The sequence below is a fragment of the Ailuropoda melanoleuca genome, chromosome 1 (assembly GCF_002007445.2).
Source record: "Ailuropoda melanoleuca isolate Jingjing chromosome 1, ASM200744v2, whole genome shotgun sequence".
Taxonomy (NCBI): domain Eukaryota; kingdom Metazoa; phylum Chordata; class Mammalia; order Carnivora; family Ursidae; genus Ailuropoda; species Ailuropoda melanoleuca.
Window position 1 is genome coordinate 177,440,518 of NC_048218.1, and position 18,162 is coordinate 177,458,679.

General features: G+C 33.9%; 1 protein-coding gene across 1 annotated transcript in view; it reads right to left on the minus strand.

Moving 5' to 3' along the window:
- Positions 1 to 15,092: 15,092 nt before the first annotated feature.
- Positions 15,093 to 18,162, minus strand: part of PPP1R3A (protein phosphatase 1 regulatory subunit 3A) — a 36,701-nt gene continuing 33,631 nt past the window's right edge. The window contains exon 4 of the mRNA XM_011228008.3: positions 15,093 to 18,048. Coding sequence (XP_011226310.2) covers positions 15,655 to 18,048 — 2,394 coding nt within the window. The 3' untranslated portion in view covers positions 15,093 to 15,654. The remainder of the gene's footprint in view (positions 18,049 to 18,162) is intronic.

Genomic DNA, 18,162 nt, shown 5'->3' on the forward strand with positions numbered 1-18,162 from the left:
TTTAATTCCTTGGAAATTTCTTCATAACCTTTCCCCATTTCACAATAAAAGACAAACACTACCTTGAAGTTGAAATGCAAGTGAATTCTGAAAAAAAATGTATTTGTACTAGAACTGCAAATGTTTGACAAAAGTTGGAAAGTGGCTCTTAAACTCTCAGCAGGAGAGCCATAATTAGTTTTAAGATTTACTTCGAGTGGCTTCTCATATCAACAGGACTTTGCTGTAGCATCTTAGGGTATCTAAGGAACATGCAGTCTTCAAATATCAAGGGATCTATGTTTTACTATAGTCAAAGAGCAATGTGAAAATATACATGAAAATCACAACAAAAGTTCCAAACAGAAGCCATTAACTTGAGGTCAGCTCTCTTTACATGGAATACATATTTGGACTTTTCATAGTCTTAAAAATTATTGTTGTATAACTGTCCCATACTGTATGGGTTTGTATATTTATTTTGAGGGGAAAAAATCTTTTTCCACTCTTTTGTGTGGTATATATTCTGGTTTTGGAGATAACACGTAAGAATACACACAATAAAAATATATTTTTTTAGTTTACATAACAGTGATAGGAGAACATATCATCATTTTAATTTTATATGTCAAATTTGTTTGAAAACTGAATCTGGTAAATTTTAAAACTCACTGGAAAAGGACCATAAAGGCGGAGAGCTTCATATTGGCATTAATGAATTAAATAAGTAAATATTTTTTGAGCCTAAATGATGTACTAATTTTTGTTTAGATATAGAAGTATAAAATGTGGGCTTTCAACTTATCATTAGTTGAGAAGAAATGCAATTAAGTAAACAATAATGATCAAAATATAGAATTATGTGCCAAATGAATGAAAACATTAAAAATAATTTGCCAAGAAAGGAAAGATATTCATATCTGTCAACCACATCATGAACAAAAATTATTTGTGACAGTTTTAAGCACAAAGTCAAGTACAGCGAGTCCATGACTTCCAGAAGCTGGTGATCATATCCTCATGTTATAGATGAGGAAACAGAGGATCACAATAGTAAGGGACTTGTTCAGCGACACACATAAAAATTAATGACAGAGTGTGCCATTAGAATAATGAAGGTGAAATGAACTATGGCAAAAAGCCTGAATTGGTTTTCATGCCCATAGTAATACCTCAGCCCTCCTGCCCTCCACTGTATGCCCTGCTCCCGAAATAATCTTCCAGAAATGCCTTTGATCTATCACCGACTTGTTTAAAGACCTCTTCAGGGTTCCATGAATCTAAACTTAAGGCTGCTTTCCTGCCTTTTTTTTTTCACTGCCTTTCCCTCCCTCTATGCAAACTAAGTACAAATCAAGCTATTCTGCAAAAACACTGTGAATGTTTTTAAAACACTCTGCCTTTTGTGCGTACTGTCCCTTCACCCTGTAATGCCTTGCCTCTTATCTCTTCAACTGTGAGCTTATCCATCCTATGTTCTGCTCAAAAACCACCTCTAGGGCCTTCCTTAATCTCTTCCAGTTGGAATTAATCTCTCCTCTACTAAGCCTATTATACCTCTGGGGTATATATCTCTTGCTCCTAAAAAAGTGAAAGTTCATTGAAGACTGAGACCTTCAATTTATCATATTTGTGTCATCTGCAGTACACTGAATAACTTACATATAGCCACAGAGAAGTAGCAATGACATAGCAATTTATTAGCAATACCAATAAACATAATTAAAATAGATGATTTTTATAGGCACTTACCCCGTAGCAGGCAGTAACCTAAGTGCTGTAGATGGAATCAGAATTTGAAGCCAGGCAGTTGACTCCAAGATCCTTGTTTTCAGCTGTGTAGGTTCTGGAGTCAGCTGCTCTGGATTGAATCCTGGTTCTACCACTTACTGGCTGAGTGATCCCTCTATGCCTCAGAGCTTCATCTTTAAAGTGAAAATATTAATAGTGTTTACCTCAGGTTTTTAAATAGATTAGGTTAGATAATTTGTGTTAAATAGGGTAGTGCCTAGCACAAAGCAGTGCTGATTAGTAGTTAACTCTACTTATTATAGTTTGTCCTAAGTATCTAGTGAGTTAAATTAACTATCTCGGGTAAAACACTTCTTACTTTCTCACCTCCTATTAAAATTCTATTCTGGCTTTAAGGACCTGCCCATGAGCCAGCTCCTCTTGAAGTCATTCCCAGTGTCATCAGGATTATTGTTTCACTGTGTGGTACGCTCCTAATTTTCCACAGCAGCTAACTATAACATCTGTTAGCTTCAGGAAATAGTTGTGGTCAGCTATAGTTAGCAATAATGTAAGAAATAGCTATGAAGTTACCAACTTTTTCTCGTGATAATAGAAAAATGATTATCTAATCTTTTGTGTTTTGAATCTAATCTTTCCACTGTCGCACCTAAACACATAAAAACTATTCTTGCGGTAGGCAGAATACTTTGAAAGTCCTGAGTAGGAATATTTAAAACAAAAACTCTATACTTGGTCACAACTACAGCAGAATTCTAATTTATAAATTGGAAGGCAAAAACCTCTCAAGGTCCCCAGGTAGCGTTAACATATCAAAGATGAAGTGTTTACTCAATATGCTAGTAAAATCCCAATTTAATTCAATCTTTTCCCATACAAGAATTGTTTTGGTATCTGAGGAACCATAGTCAATTTTCTAGATTATATTAAAGCATGTTTTTGATGAGGTAATACATAAAGATGTATTTTCCTATAATGAAAAGTAAACATATAGTAGGCATTTTCCCTGAATAAGATGAAAGGGATTTTACACTTGTCAGGACTTGATAGCTTGTTAGGTTAGCCATATGCCATGATGTGGTTCAGGAGGGTAACACAAATAACCAGAAGAGTGGTCGCAATGTATTTTGACGTTGCTGTGTTTTGGTCATGCCTTTTGAAACTGAAACATGACAGTACTCTAAATCAGTCATTGGCTGATTGGTTTTCAACACTAAAATAACTTTTTATTTCTTTTCTCTAGTTATTTAATGAGAATAATCTATACAATATTAGGTATTATTTTATATTTTAGTAGGATCGTACTTTAGTGGGATCATAGCAAACACTAACCTGTCTTGACTAAGTCCTAAAATCTTGCGAGATGATATATATATATGTATATATATTTAAATATCTGAGATCATCTTAAGGCAGCAAAGATTATCATCATGGTGGCAAAGATTGGGAAGAAAGAAATGGAGAGTGTGATATAAAATGAAGTGGCAAAGAAAAAGCCTAGAAAGGCAAAAGCTGAATTCTCTGTCAGGTTTCTCAATGGGATTGTGATTCCTTATACAGGTCACTTTCAGTTTTTCAGCTACAAGTGTGAGGAATATGAGAAAATAATATCAACTACTTCAAATGCATGTACTTGGATTTCATGACAAAGGAGGTTTGATTCCATTAGGCACTTGGACATAGACTTTCAAGCCCTAGGGAATCCTTGGATTACAATGAAACAAGCATTTTAGTAAAGGCCTAGGAACCCTTAATAATAAATCATTTTTTTCTCTTTAACATAATGATGTTGAAATGTAAGCTCTACATATTTTGAATTCCATAAAAGGATATGTGCTAGTATAATTTATGGAAAAATCATAAATATTTGAAAAATCAATTCCACAGCATCTCTCATCTAATTCTAACTTCTTTTTTTATTTTAAATTTTATTAATTTTTTAATTTTGATTCCAGTACAAACATAAATTTCTAAATTCTTATTAAATTTTTAGCACTCATAGAAAAGAGTAAAAGGCAATTTACTGAACCAGTATCTGTTGCTATTGGTAAAACTGGCATTGAGCAATCAAGCCTTTAAAGCCTTTCTTAGGAGTAAATTTAGGAGTAAACTATCTCACTATAATACTGTGAGATAATCCTAAATGGACATTATTAAACAATGACAGGCAGTGCACATATTTTTCCTCCCCTTTTAACACCCTTTTTAGTTTATATGCAGAACTGAATTTTTCTCCCTCCAGTTCCCATTCCTGCCATTTCCCAGGATGTGACACATACAGTATTGGTATAAATACAAACAACATTTGATAATGTTCACAATTTGAACCCAGCAATCGGAGGTGGAGCTCCCCTTCTCATGAGAAAACACAAACTGAAACCTGGAATGCAAATTTAACAAGCTGCGTCTAAGAAGAATAAAGACACAGCCTCCCTGCTAAGAAGAGCACAAAAACAACCAACTGACTTTGCAATTGACACAGTCTGCAATGTTTCTATTATCCCCACAGCACAGAAGCCCCCAAATCTGATGATATGATTGGGTTGTTCTGCATGTGAGGATCAAGAAGCCAGGTAAACACCATGAATAAGTATCCAGACGGGGAGAAATAAACTCAGAGAAAGAAAGCAACAGTGAGCTTATAAACAAAAATTCTAAAGCACATGAAGAAATCAAATACCAAATACAGCTGATCAAATCAAGAATTGGCACATTTACTCCAATTAATTTTATGAAATATTCCAATAAAGACTTCGAATATCTACATTTATGATACTCAAATTGATAAATGGAAGAACACTTCTATTTTTTAAATGGCAAGGAATAATTTCTTAAAAAGAAGAAAAATGAAAATGGCTAGGCATGAAAGAGAACAAATTCTATACATTTAAATACAAATCATGGTTATTTAAATTTGAAAATAATTTCTACATTAGTGTAGAAGAGAAAAGCAGTCAATTGGAAGAATAATTTAAGGAATTCATTAAGAATGCAGCATAGAGGGGCACTTGGGTGGCTCAGTCGTTAAGCACCTGCCTTCGGCTCAGGGCGTGATCCCAGTGTTATGGGATCGAGCCCCACATCAGGCTCCTCCGCTGGGAGCCTGCTTCTTCCTCTCCCACTCCCTCTGCTTGTGTTCCCTCTCTCGCTGGCTGTCTCTGTCAAATAAATAAATAAAATCTTTAAAAAGAAAAAAAAAGAATGCAGTATAGAGAACAAAGAGAAACTATAAAATATAAACTCAAAATAACGTGGTACAAATAAATTCAAATATGTTAATTAAAATACTGTGAATGGCTCAAACTCACCAATTAAAAGACAGATTACAGATTTTTTTTTCAATACAGCTATAAATTGCTAGCAAGAGGTATGATCAAGTGACGAGGAAAACTGTATTATGTAAATACTAACCATAAGAAAACTTGTACAGCAATATTGATATAAGGTGGCACAGAATTTAAGGCAAAATATTAATAAGGATATCATGTACAAAAAGAAAGGGAAAAATTCACTTAAGAAACATTAACAATAATGAGCTTATTTACAACTAAGAACTAAAAGTCTTGAAATATTTAAAACAAAACAGGCATAAACACAAGAATGGATACCTCCATAATATTAGTAGAAGATTTCAAGGAATGCTAGTTGAAGCAGACTACATATTGGTTAGCATATGGTTTTGAACAACAAATTTAGGAAGCTCAACCTAATAAATATATACAGAACTCTATACCCAAAGAATGAATGCATGCATAGACTAATAATTAAATTGATAATGTAGTAGATTACAAAGGAAGTGTTATCATAGTTCAAATAATTGGCAAAAGTCATATTCTGTGACAGTAGTATAATGTAATTTGACACCACTAATCAGAGATCATAAAAAATCAAATGTCCTGTTAAATAACATGTTCTTGTGTTAAATTACAGTGGGAATTATGGAAACAGAAAATAATTAGAAGTGAATGGAAAATCTAAAACTATTAAAATATACACACACACACACACACACACACATACATGTGCTGAGGTTTAGATAATTATCTCAAAACCAGTTCAATGAAATTTAAAATGTTAACTTTTTTTATACTATTATGTGAACATTTTTAAGAAAAAGGATTAAAAATAAAAGAGGTATACATTCACCTCAAAAAAAAAAAAACAAGGAAAAGGATTAAAAATAATACAGACTAGTTGTATTAATGTGAGTTTTTGCAAAATGCATAAAAGAATATGTAAAAATCAATAGTGTTCTTATACACTATTGGCATAACTACCAAAATATCAGACTAATAACTAGTAGAACTAGTGAGACAATTTGGCAAAGTAATTGAATAAGTGACACATAAAAATCAAGTCTTACAATATATTAATAATTTCCCAAAAGAAATAAAATAGGAAAAAAAATTTATTCATAATAGCACCAAAATCTATAAAGTACATAGGAATAAATCTAATAGTAAATGTTCAGTGTGTTCATGGAGAATATTATAAATCTTAGTTGAAAACAAAAATACACATTTTTCTAGATGGACTCAATATTTTTAAAATGTCAATTCTTCTCTAATGTACACATTCAGTAAAATTCCATTAAAAACAAGTTTTCCATGAAATTTGATAAGCTGATCTGTAATTCAGATGGAAGAGCAAAGGGCCAAGAGTTGTAGAATTTTAAAGAACAAAGTGTAGGAAACTTACCCCCCTGATGTAAAGATCTACTTTACCCCCACCTGATATCAAGATCCCTCTATCTACAGAAATTAAGGCCTTATAGGAGGGCAGTTATGATGAGCACTGGATGTTGTATGTAAGTGATGAATCACTAAATTCTACACCTGAAACTAATATTACACTGTATGTTAACTAACTGGAATTTAAATAAAAACTTAGAAAAAAAGGAAATTAGGGCCTTATATATCTACAAAAGAAAAAAGAGAGGCAAAAACATATCCACAAAAATATGAGAATTGATGCATTACAGATACACATTACAAATCCTTACCTACCCTTGAGAACTTGGAAACATTTCCTTTACAGCAGGTCCTCATCACTCTCTGCCTCCAGTTACTGAGATACAATGGATTCCATCTGGAATGAACATCTTATTCAGATGGAGCCAAATGAATTACTCTCTTCTGGAAGTTTAGAACTGACATCCAGAAAACTCTAACCAGTTAACTTTGGACATTTATAATCAGGATGCAATAGTGCTATTGGAGAATTCTATTTTAGGAACTATATATCTAGAAGAGTAAGTCAAAAGAGAAAATCCACTGACCAAAACAGAAAAATGAAGTGGGCACGGAAAAAAAAAAAAACAAAAAACAAAAAAAGATGGGAAAACATAAAAGCCAAGAGAAACTCCATTTCTGATGGCTTTTCATGTTCCTATTGATGCCTGTTTTCACTCTAGCCCTGGAGAAGTTGTCTTATTTCCTTATGATATGTTCTTTTTTTTCCCCTTAAACTACTTTGAGGGGTTTTGGTTATTTCCAGACAAAACACTTTGAGTGAATGAGATTGATGATTATCAAATTTCCATTGGCCATAAGAATTTAAAAAAGTGATGCCCAACTTTATAAAATACTAGGATCTCTACACCTTCAATGATAGAACAGCTTTATAGTTACATAAAATTGATCCCAATGATATTTTTTTAAATGAGGAAAGAGTATACATAGAAAAACCAGTATTCAAAAACTGCTCCTCTATGTCTTCTGTGGGTAAGGTTGGGTTGAAGTCAGTAAAGGCACAGTTAAAGGCTTTTAAGCCAACTATGTTAGCCTTTTGCCATTCATTTAGCAGGAACATGTTTTGTGGTCTTAACTTATGATAGTAGTTCTTTGGGTAATATTGCAAACACACATCTCTTAAGCAGAAGTGAAGAAAATGTTTCCATTTGAATCCATTGCCATTCACAGTTCTGCCCAGGACACCTGTGTGAAGTGAGGCCAAAAGTTAAGGTTATTATATAGGCCAAAACCAGATGGAGGGACACAGGTTCTGTCTTAAAATGCCTTTGTCTCTCACTGAATATCTTAGGTCATTTGTTTTTATTTTAATTTATTTTGGCTATTGTAATGCTATTGACTTACCTCATGTTTGTTAAATGCCAGTAATATGATCTGATTTCTTTCCAAAAATTTTTTGTTCCTCTTACAGATAATGAAAAGAATGTATATTCATAATATAGCTTCCAGCAACATAGACTATTATAATTTTGAGTAACATACAGTGGCCACCACAGCTTTTGCAAAGGTTTCTTTTATCTTGATAGTTCTACTTTGGCTATCCTGTATAATGGAGTTATCATATCCTGAGCGCTCTGAATAGGGTATAGGCTATAGTGTCTGGTTCTACAATGTTATAATTATCTTGTGTCAGTAATATAAATAAATGACTTCTTTCCAATGGTTTTTGACCAGTGCATTCTTTAAATAAGTCCCTTCTTTTGCTTTTTAATCATTGCTCTCAGCATTACTGAATCTGCAAAAAATGCACTTCTTTACCTAGGCTGACCAGGGGCTGGTATATCTGAATTATATTCAACAACCCTAAGGACAAGAATTTTGTATGTAGGTTATAGAGGTATTCATATTGGAAGCTTCGCCTTTTATTCGTGTGACACAGAGTGATTTATACTTACTAGCTAAGATGTTTTATTGGATTTTTAGGCTGACCTTGTCATTTTTCAGTCAAATCATGTAACTTCTGAAAGTGAAAAAAGTACTATTAATAATTAGAGTGGGATATCAGGCAAAAATAAGCACTATACCAATCACATCAAGATGTATCTTCATTGTAGTTATTAGGATTGCAAAACTTAATTGTAGTGAGGTATTTGGAGGGTGTTATTATGGTTTCCTTGATGCCTAAAATAGTAGTGTTAAAAAGATGGCACATCTCTGAAATCTAAGAAATGAAGTGTTTACAGGACTAAACCAGTCCTTCCTTTGTGCCACTTCTGTTCCTAAATCTTACCTCTATTATTGAACTGGTCACAAATTGCAATTGCTGGTTTATGTCTCCATCTCCTTTGCTACACTCAAGCTAGGTAGGACCTGGGACTGGTGCATTTCTTGGGGCCTGGAAGGGAATCAATGTATATTTTTTTAAATTGAGGTCATACGAATAAATCAAAAGAACAGAATAGCCTTAGGAACTTTCTTTTTTTAGTAGCATTAATAAAGACAGGATTATCTGTGGAAAAGATGATGTGTTACATGTAATGTTTTTATATACAATGTAACACGATGTAGGATGCAAGTATATAACTGTGATTCATATGATAACTTGGTATATCTGGATTGAAGGAGCAACACAATACAATGGTTAAGAGGGTCAATTCTGGAGAAAGTCTACTGGAGTCTGAATCTAGACTTCAGCACTTATTAACTGTGTGACCTTGGAAAAACTAGATTCTCAGTGCATCCATTTCTATCTGTAAAATGGGAAGGTAATAGTATGTACTTCTCTCATGGAGTTGTAAACATAAATGAGTTTTTGCCCATAAAAGACTTAAAATAGTGCCCAATTATGTAAATGCTTAAGAGTTGGGTATTGCTTTGTTGTTATAACTATTATAACTCTTCTTATAATATAATAATAATGTATTATTAATATTATGAACATTAAAGAATGAACCTCACATGCACGCATCAATAGAGATACAGATGTAGATATTATACTCAAATATCCAAACTAACTGAGTACTGGGCAAGAATGATTTTTCATTCATGTAATGAATGAAAATATGTTGCACTTAAATTAAATACTGATTTAAGGATAGGAATAAGACCAGGTAAACCAAATAATTCACATGGAAGAAGATAACGCATTAAAATTGAAATCTATAGGATTTACCCCAAATATTAAAGACTATGAAATGAGGGACATTTGTATGAAGGATATTTATAATCTCTTACCTTTACTTCCTATTTCCCTTTTCAACTTTCAAAGAAAAAAAACGTATTTAAAATATTTCCACTTATATCTGTGAAAGTAGGAAATAAATTATCTTTTCTTTAACCTTTATTCCTTCCTTAGGTAGGACTCAGCACTTTTTCGCTTGAACATGGGAATTTTATGGGCAAAATGAAAATGACAATTGAATTTCCCAAAAATTCATGGATTAATTGGGAAGAGTCATTTGATGTATAGAAAACATGGTATTAATATCATTTTTAGAATGTAGGTATAAACATGATTTAAATGTGTGATATTTTCATAAATGCTCCATACTAAAAATATTTTATAAATTGAACATTAAAAACCTCCTACATAAAACTATTAAAAGTGGATTATTGTTTATTTAAGTATTTACAAAGAGAATGTCTAACCTCTTATAGTGATTTTTAAGCACGACCTCTCTGCTGTTTGATATTATGTTTTATAGAGTGTGTTTTTAGGAAATTTTCAATCTGTTTCCACTCAGAACCAAATCAATACATGACACTGATGAATTCTACAATACAGTAAATGTGTATCTTACTTTACTTAAGTCTTAAGAGACTAATTGCTGATGCTCTCAAGCTGTTATATGACATGATACTACATTTCTAGGGTATATACTGCTTTCCTTTAGACTCTGCTGCAAAAATATGCATATTTTGTGTTACTGTTTTAATTTCATATCTAACATATAAAATGAGTGTCTTCAAGGAAAGGATAACTCTTTTACATGTTATATCCTCTGCATCACTACACATTGTATTAATAGACTACATTCACTGCCATTACTGTTATTTGTTAGATGTTGGAATACCCACGTATGTGTGTGTGTGTGTGAATGTGCCTTCATGCTTGTGTATTTGTGAATACACACACACACACACACACACACACACACATATATACTCTTTTATATGTTAATAAGGCAAATGTTTTCTTTTTAAAAAATCCAGTGACTATTTTTGCTGGTTGTACTATTTACTTAACCCGAAAAGTTAACATGCAGAACAGGTGTGAAATTGAGAGATCAGCCATTTTCAAAGGGCATGGCAGCAGTTGAGAAGATTGAGTTTCTTACACTTTATACCTTGTGATGTTTGTTGGTTTTTAAGCTTCTGCACTACTTTATCTGAAAGCAGGTCTTTTTCTATCAATTTTCACATTAGTGAATTAAGGTATGCATCATTCTTTTAGTATACAATCTGTATATTATTTCCCATGAAGTAGAATGAAGGGAATGTTTCCTGTGCTAAGAAGAATTCATAAGTATAGAAAATCAATTTAATATTAAGAGAAACAGAGAGAAAGGATTGTTTCTCTCTTTACCACATCTCTAACCCATTGCATTACTCCATCTTGTTATTCTCTTTGCCCCTTTCTATGTGGTCTTTGGTAGTTTACCAAACCATCCTAACTTTGTTTTGGTTAAGTTTACTCATTTTAAAATCAGACCTCAGAGTATCTTGTCTACATTTTAGGAATAGGATAGGAAGGAGACATCACTGTAATTGAATTTTATCCACAAGTACTGACAGAGGATTCCTACAAACTAGGCCTTGTGTGGTGATGAGAGGGAAGAAGAAACCATTGTCCCTGTCCTGAAAAAGCAGGCAGTCCAGTTAGGATAATTACTCAAATGCCCACTGCATGCAGCAAGATGAGTGTCAAAAGAGATCTGAAAACAAAGATATCCTACAAACTGAACTAGAATAGGGGCTTGAGGTGTACATAGAAAAAATGTGCAGAGTTAGATAGGAAGAGTAAAGATGCCTGAAAGAGCCCTAGACAGAGGGGTATACATGAGCAGCCACAGAGGAACAGATGTGCATGGCATGTTCTAGGGACAATATGACTTTCTTGATTGACAGAGGACTTAAGGCAGAGAACAGTGGGAAATAAAACCTCGTGGTTCAGGTGGGGTGGTAAGGATGATGCACTAAAGCAAGACCAGTAACTTGATTAGGCAATGAATGTAATGTGCTGCAAAATCAGATTGTGGAGGCATCTCAGCCAAATAAAAATGAGTTCTCTGTAATCCACTATTGATTTACCCATATCACTCTTTATTATCATGAATATAGAGAATTAGATATATTAGGGGAAAACTTAGGGAATTTTTCCTTAAATTTTCACATAATATATTGTTTCACGTTGAAAAATGAAGTGTGGCGCCTGGGTGTCTCAGTCAGTTGAGTGTCCAACTCTTGATTTCAGCTCAGGTCTTGATCTCAGGGTCGTGAGTTCGAGCCCCCATGTTGGGCTCCATGCTGGGTGTGGAGCCTACTTAAGTTTAAAAAAAAAGTGAAGGTAATATATATGCATTTAACAAATATAGAAATGACACAAAACAAAAATGCTGAACTTTTTAAAGACTTGTTTGTTTAATAAGTTTTTAGCATACTACAATGATGACATTTCATGAATGCATGATTGTTCAAAGCTAGGCTAGTGAAAATTTAATTTGCTGTTTAAAGAGATTTAGGATAAATTTATGGAGATTATTAGATTAATGACCAAATCTATTTTTAAAAGATGAAAAGTAGATTATGTTGCTATGATTTTATTACGAACTATTTCTGAAAATAGAAAAAGAATAGGCAACTTAATTTAATAAAATAAATAGAAGTAACTTTCTTAGCTGTTCTCTTCATACACATGTACAACTGTAAAGACACTGGAAGAGCATGGCTTCCCATATTTCTTTCATACCTTGTTGTAGAATCAAGTTTGAGCCTATTCATCAGTTCCACAAGAACTGGCTGAGACAGGATTCAGAGAACAAAAGATGGTGCTTGTTGCGTAGTTCAATTTCTGTATTCACTCAGTAAAAATTTGAAAGAAAGGGTAGAGATCCTGGTAACAGGAATCAGTGGACGAACTGGCCCTGGGGATGACAGTCCTCCTGCCTGCATCTTTACTAGTTCTCTTGCTAGTTTGTTGTTTTGCTTTGTGTGCTTTTTTAAAAATTTATATGCAAAAGTCAGCCTAGTACAAAAGACAATAGCCCTGGTGATAGGAAATAACATTCATGACTGAAAAAATTATCAAGAAAATGCCATAAATGTTATTTGGGATAAATGAAGTAGTTTATGTCCCCAAACTTGGTCTGGATATTTTTAAGTTTTCCGTTTACCCAGCAGACTGGTTTAAGATAACACGTAAAAGATGATCCTGTTTCTCTCACAAAATGGTGACAATCACTATTTCATTATCAAAATATTAGAACTCAGCAGGGAAGCATGACCACATTAACCCAACATTCTTGAATGTTGCAAGGAGAGTCATTTCACTAATTCATTTCCTTTTATGTGGAAAATCTATTGGGATATCGATGACTCATACAGATGCGATTTTTTTTAAGATAGTTGATTTTACTACCTATACTTGCCAATTAATTTTCAGAATTTTGTTTCTAATAGTCAGAAGCCCAAAAAATAAAAGGTGAGAGTTACTATATCACATCGCTTAGCCGCTACAGGAGGCAGATGTGCAATGCAGTTCTCTTTGCTTATTTTCATGCCACACCCTCTTTTGGCCCTAAACTCATGTTTAGGGGGGACACAGTGGAGGCAGCTATACTTAAAAAGATTACCTTGTCATGATGATTCACAGTCGAATCTTTATTAACCAGGGGCTCCCAGTTCTTTCTGAGATCCATTTCTCTTGCTCATCATAATGCTGTGATCAAAATGGGTTGCAAAAATCTACCTCTCCACCTAGCAGTAGTTTCCTAAGTTCTTATGACTTTATTTCAAATTCTTCATAAGAAATGTTTGAAAAGTAAATGAAATCACCAATTATTTCTTCACTGCATGCAGAGAGATACACAATTAAATATTTTAAATTCTTTGAAACTTCTATTGTGATATTACAAATATGCAATGAGAAGGTTTAGTAAGTTAATGTTACCAAAAGTCAAGTAAAAGAGATAAAAAAGTTACGTTCTTTTATGTATAAAGGAACAATTATAGTTCGGGCACCTGTGTTAATAAAGTAATGTAGTGTTCTTTGCATTAATAAGATACGGCATATTGACCGAAACTCTTAAAGGTAGAATGCAAAAACCAAGCCATTAAGATCTGAAGAAATACTAACCTTAACTCCGCTGTAATTTAGACCTGTCAACAAAATTATCAGGATAGCAGTTTTAGAGATAATATTCTAGGTATGGCCTACAGTATTCCACTTGTATTTAATGAAAATGTGCTTTCTCAAGCAATCAAATATTTGCCCTAGGTTCTGCTTCAGGATGTTTGTATTTGTTCAACTAAAAAGTTAAAGTCAAGCATTCGATTTCAATGGGACTTGAGACAAGCATACAATTAGGGATTTGGAAATAGTTGTGTACTTAATGAAAATTAGGGAAATCATTTACTACCACATGAAAGTCAGTTTAAATGCTTTGTTCTCATTTTTTATTCCCATAAATGCATGTTTCTTAGAAGTATGGGATGATATATGCAAGTTTTACTCATTGAATTTACTGTTACAGGTAAATAGATTATCTTTTCTCTCTGAAGATCATGTTACGTGCTCTATGAAGGAAGTTCCTATGAAAAAGAAATCACCAAACGGACCCCCTCAGTGTTACTGTCTTCCATATTCCTGGCCAAGTCAAAAGTATCAGACTACATACCTATGCCTCCTCCCTGAAAACTAGCCATTCAAGGTATCAAAGGAAGTACTGTGCCATAGACCAGAGCACAGGATTTTTGCGTCTAACAGTCATTTAATAAATGGTTGTTGAAATCTTATATAGAAATCTTTGCATTCCCACTATGTGACCAAAATGATTAGTTCCATTCTTTCACATATTTAGCCATAGATAATAATAGCAGCTAAAGTCATGCTATACTGGGTATTCATTTTTCCCTAAGTAGATTTCCAGATCTACTTATTTGTCCACTAAAAACTTGAGTTACCATCTAACAACCTGATGGTTATATAACAATCACCAATGATTAGTTCATCTCTATATGCACCTTGGAAAATAATTCATTGTCTTATAAAAAAAAAGATGAAAAAATTTGTTTGAAGACAAAAAATACTACCAAGTAAAATAGTTCGTTTGGAAATATTTTTTAATTATTGTTATTATCATTTAATACTTGATGCTTTATAGGTACAAATTCATTCTGAAGCAATGCTTGTAGAACTTTTAAAATTTCAACTGAATAATTGACATTAAAATTGTTCAGCTGTGTTATATTTTCTCTTCTTATAAGAGAAAAACATTGCTTATAGACAGGCCACCCACAAAATCTTGTAGATTGAAAGATCATCTCCCAATTGTTTCAGTCTTTGTCAGATTTGGCCTTAGGAGTGCTCTGACTTTGTAGGTATAAAGGAGGTAAAAGATATCTGTGTATATAGTATTATTCAAACAAACAAGGTCTTTCTTTAAGTTTATGCATTTCAATATACATGGGTGTTGTTCTTAAAAATATGAAATCGAAATTGAAATATTTGATCTATCAAAATGTGCTGATAAATGATACAGGGATAAATGCAAATTTCATGGTCAATACCAAAAGACGAAAAAAGAAAAAGTCTTCTGCCATTGTTCATGTTTTATCTATTTTTTAAAAAACCATAGAAGGAAAAATACTCTAGGGGAAAAAAATGAAGCTTTACTGCAAAAGAAATGAATGCAAGAAATGGCACTTTAAGTAGTGAAGAGACGTGAAGCATTGCAACTTCACAGCCTGCTAAGGAGCAACAGCTGTACCTAATTTCAACTTGACGTGCTTCAGATCTCATATTCATATAGGTATTTAATGATCCAAACATAATGGTCCTATATAGAATAATTACTTATATGAAGGAGCAAACTTCATACGCATTCCTTTTTAAATGATCCTTCAAGAGAAAAACTGCACTGGCTCTTTGAACAATGAATAGTCTCTTTCACCAATCCAAATGTTTGGGGCTAAAAAGCTTATCTTTTATGAGAAAATAATAATAGTGGTGAGGTTACTTCTTTTTGACAGACTCTTTTTGTCTCCCCCCTTCCCAGGATAGCCAGTACAGTGAAAAAAGGTAGAATGCCAGGCCAATCATTAAGTCATACTGGTAGATGGTTACAAGAAATATCAGAAACAAAAGAACATACGGTACTTTAGAGTTGGTGTATTTCGAAAGCAGAGATTTGCTGCTTTCAGTTTGACCTTCCTGGGCAGGGAGACTAGCAGAAGCAGAGCTCTCGGATTCCTTGTCACCTGAAGAGCACAGTGATTGTCCAGAGGCTAATCCTTCATTTTCATGCCTTGCCTCTTCCACATTCTCAACAGCTTCACTGACAAAAATCATTGGCTGTAGAGATTTTTCCACACAGCGTTCTCCTTGTTGAAAAATCTGGCTTTTAAATCTTTCCCTGCTACTACCTGAGGTCTCTGTTCCTGAACTTTTGGAAACTTCTTCAGGTATAGACCTTAGATGAGGGTGCTTCTCAATACCCTGGATTTCACTTGTCGGATTACAATTATATTCTGATTTAGTAGAAATAGATTGGAGAGTCATGGTAGTAATTATATTCTCTACAGCAATTGCCCGTTCATGAGATGGCACTGAGGTTTTAGCATGGTGATTGGAAACGTGAGAGCCATTCTGAGAAGCTCTGTTAGTGTCTGAGTTTAAAGCAGAGTGAATTACAGCATCTCTATCTGTTTTCTTTAGTAATTCTTGGACCTGTTTATGATCTCTATTTTCTGGAAATGTTTTTTTGTCTTTTGGTAACATTCCCAAATGTAAATCCAGTTCTGAGGCTGCTTTTTGATTGCCTGTAATGACCTGTAAGGATTCTTCTACAGATGTGCTATTTCCAATGCCATGTTTCTTCCTGTCATGTGTCTTCCCGGGATTGTACATAGATATGGTTTCTTCTTTCTCCATTTCATCTACACGTACATTACAAATACCTAAACGTGATTCCTTTTCAAAATCATTGTCATAGATTACACCTCCTGTATCTCGTTGACAAAGGGTATAATGTGAATCATCATTTCCCCCTTCATGTGGATCAAACGCTGTTTCCTTTACCTCGATGGGCCTGTCACTTCGTGCTGTCTCTTGAGGTAGCTTAGCAATTATTGCTTTTTCTCCAGCAGACATGCTTTCTAGAGCACTTTCTGATGTTGTCTTAATTATATAAGCTGTACCTGCTTCTGCTTTCTCAGTAACACCATGATCAGCTAGAGAAGACAGTTCACAGCTCACTGTTTCTTGGCAGGTAAACAATTCTTCCGGAGTAGCTTTCAAACTCCTTGTATTATCTCTTTTTCCCCACATGTCTTCACAATCTGCTTGTTCCTTGATCTGTTCTGTTCTATTTGTCTTACTCTCTCTTGCTTTTCTCCGACTTTCTAGAACATTCCAACTTTGTTTCTGTCGTGCATTCTTATTATGATCGTCAGGATTGATCCAATCTGATTTTTCTTCTTCAACTTGGAAAAGGCAATCATTCCTCAAAACATTTCCACTTCTTGGTGAACAAACTTGACCAGGCATCCCTCCTAAAGTAGTGCCTTTGCTGGTCAAGAGATCACTCTCTGAAGTTGTTATTACAGCTTTTTCCCAATTTAGACTTATCTTTGGTGAATGAAACATATCTGCTGTGATTGCCTGGTCAGGAATTGTGGTATCTTTACTCAGCAGAACAGTTAGGTCTCTGTTGCTAGCTCCTGTCCCTTCCATACTGATTTCAGAGTGGCCCATCTTCCTTTCTTGGTCGTGTAAGATTGAATGAAAATTTTTGCTTTGTTTTACGTTAACACCTAAATGTATTCTTTGCTCCTCCTCCTCAGTCTTACCATTGCCATAATCTTTCTTAGAAGATCCTTTTTCCATTGATTCTTCTGAATGGAAATCCAAGTGGAAATCTCTTCTTAAACATTCCCAATCCTTTATTGCAATTTTCTCAGCTCTTCCTTCATGTTTTTTAGTAAGATTGTCTGTGACTTGTTGATCTGAGGAGGGACATGATATTTGCACTCTGCCTCTCCCTTTGGCTGGATTAGCATTATCATCCAGTACTTCTTTGCCACCAATATGTAATTGCACTATTTCATCACTACTAGTATCTCCCAATGGTGGCTTGATTTCTCCTATATCTGAAGTAATTTCCTCTGAAGGTTGTTGTCTACACTTATTTTCTGAGGAATATTTTTCATTGTAGTAAAAATCTCCCTTTAAGGAGCTTTCTGCTGATGAACTTGGAGACAAAGGCTTTTTAAACAAGTCAGGGTGTACTTCACCATGGATTTGCTTCTTCTCTAACCCCTCAGCCTTATTCGGAAAATTGACCGGATCTATTGCGAATGTATTCTTTTCATCTCTGGAAGCAGTACTTCTTATTAAACATTGATTTATCTTAAGGGATAAAAAACAAAACAAAACAAACAAAACAGATAATGATCAAATGATTTTAAATATACAAAATGAATTAGATAGGTTTCATTAGTGGGGCTAGCAATTAACTGGTAG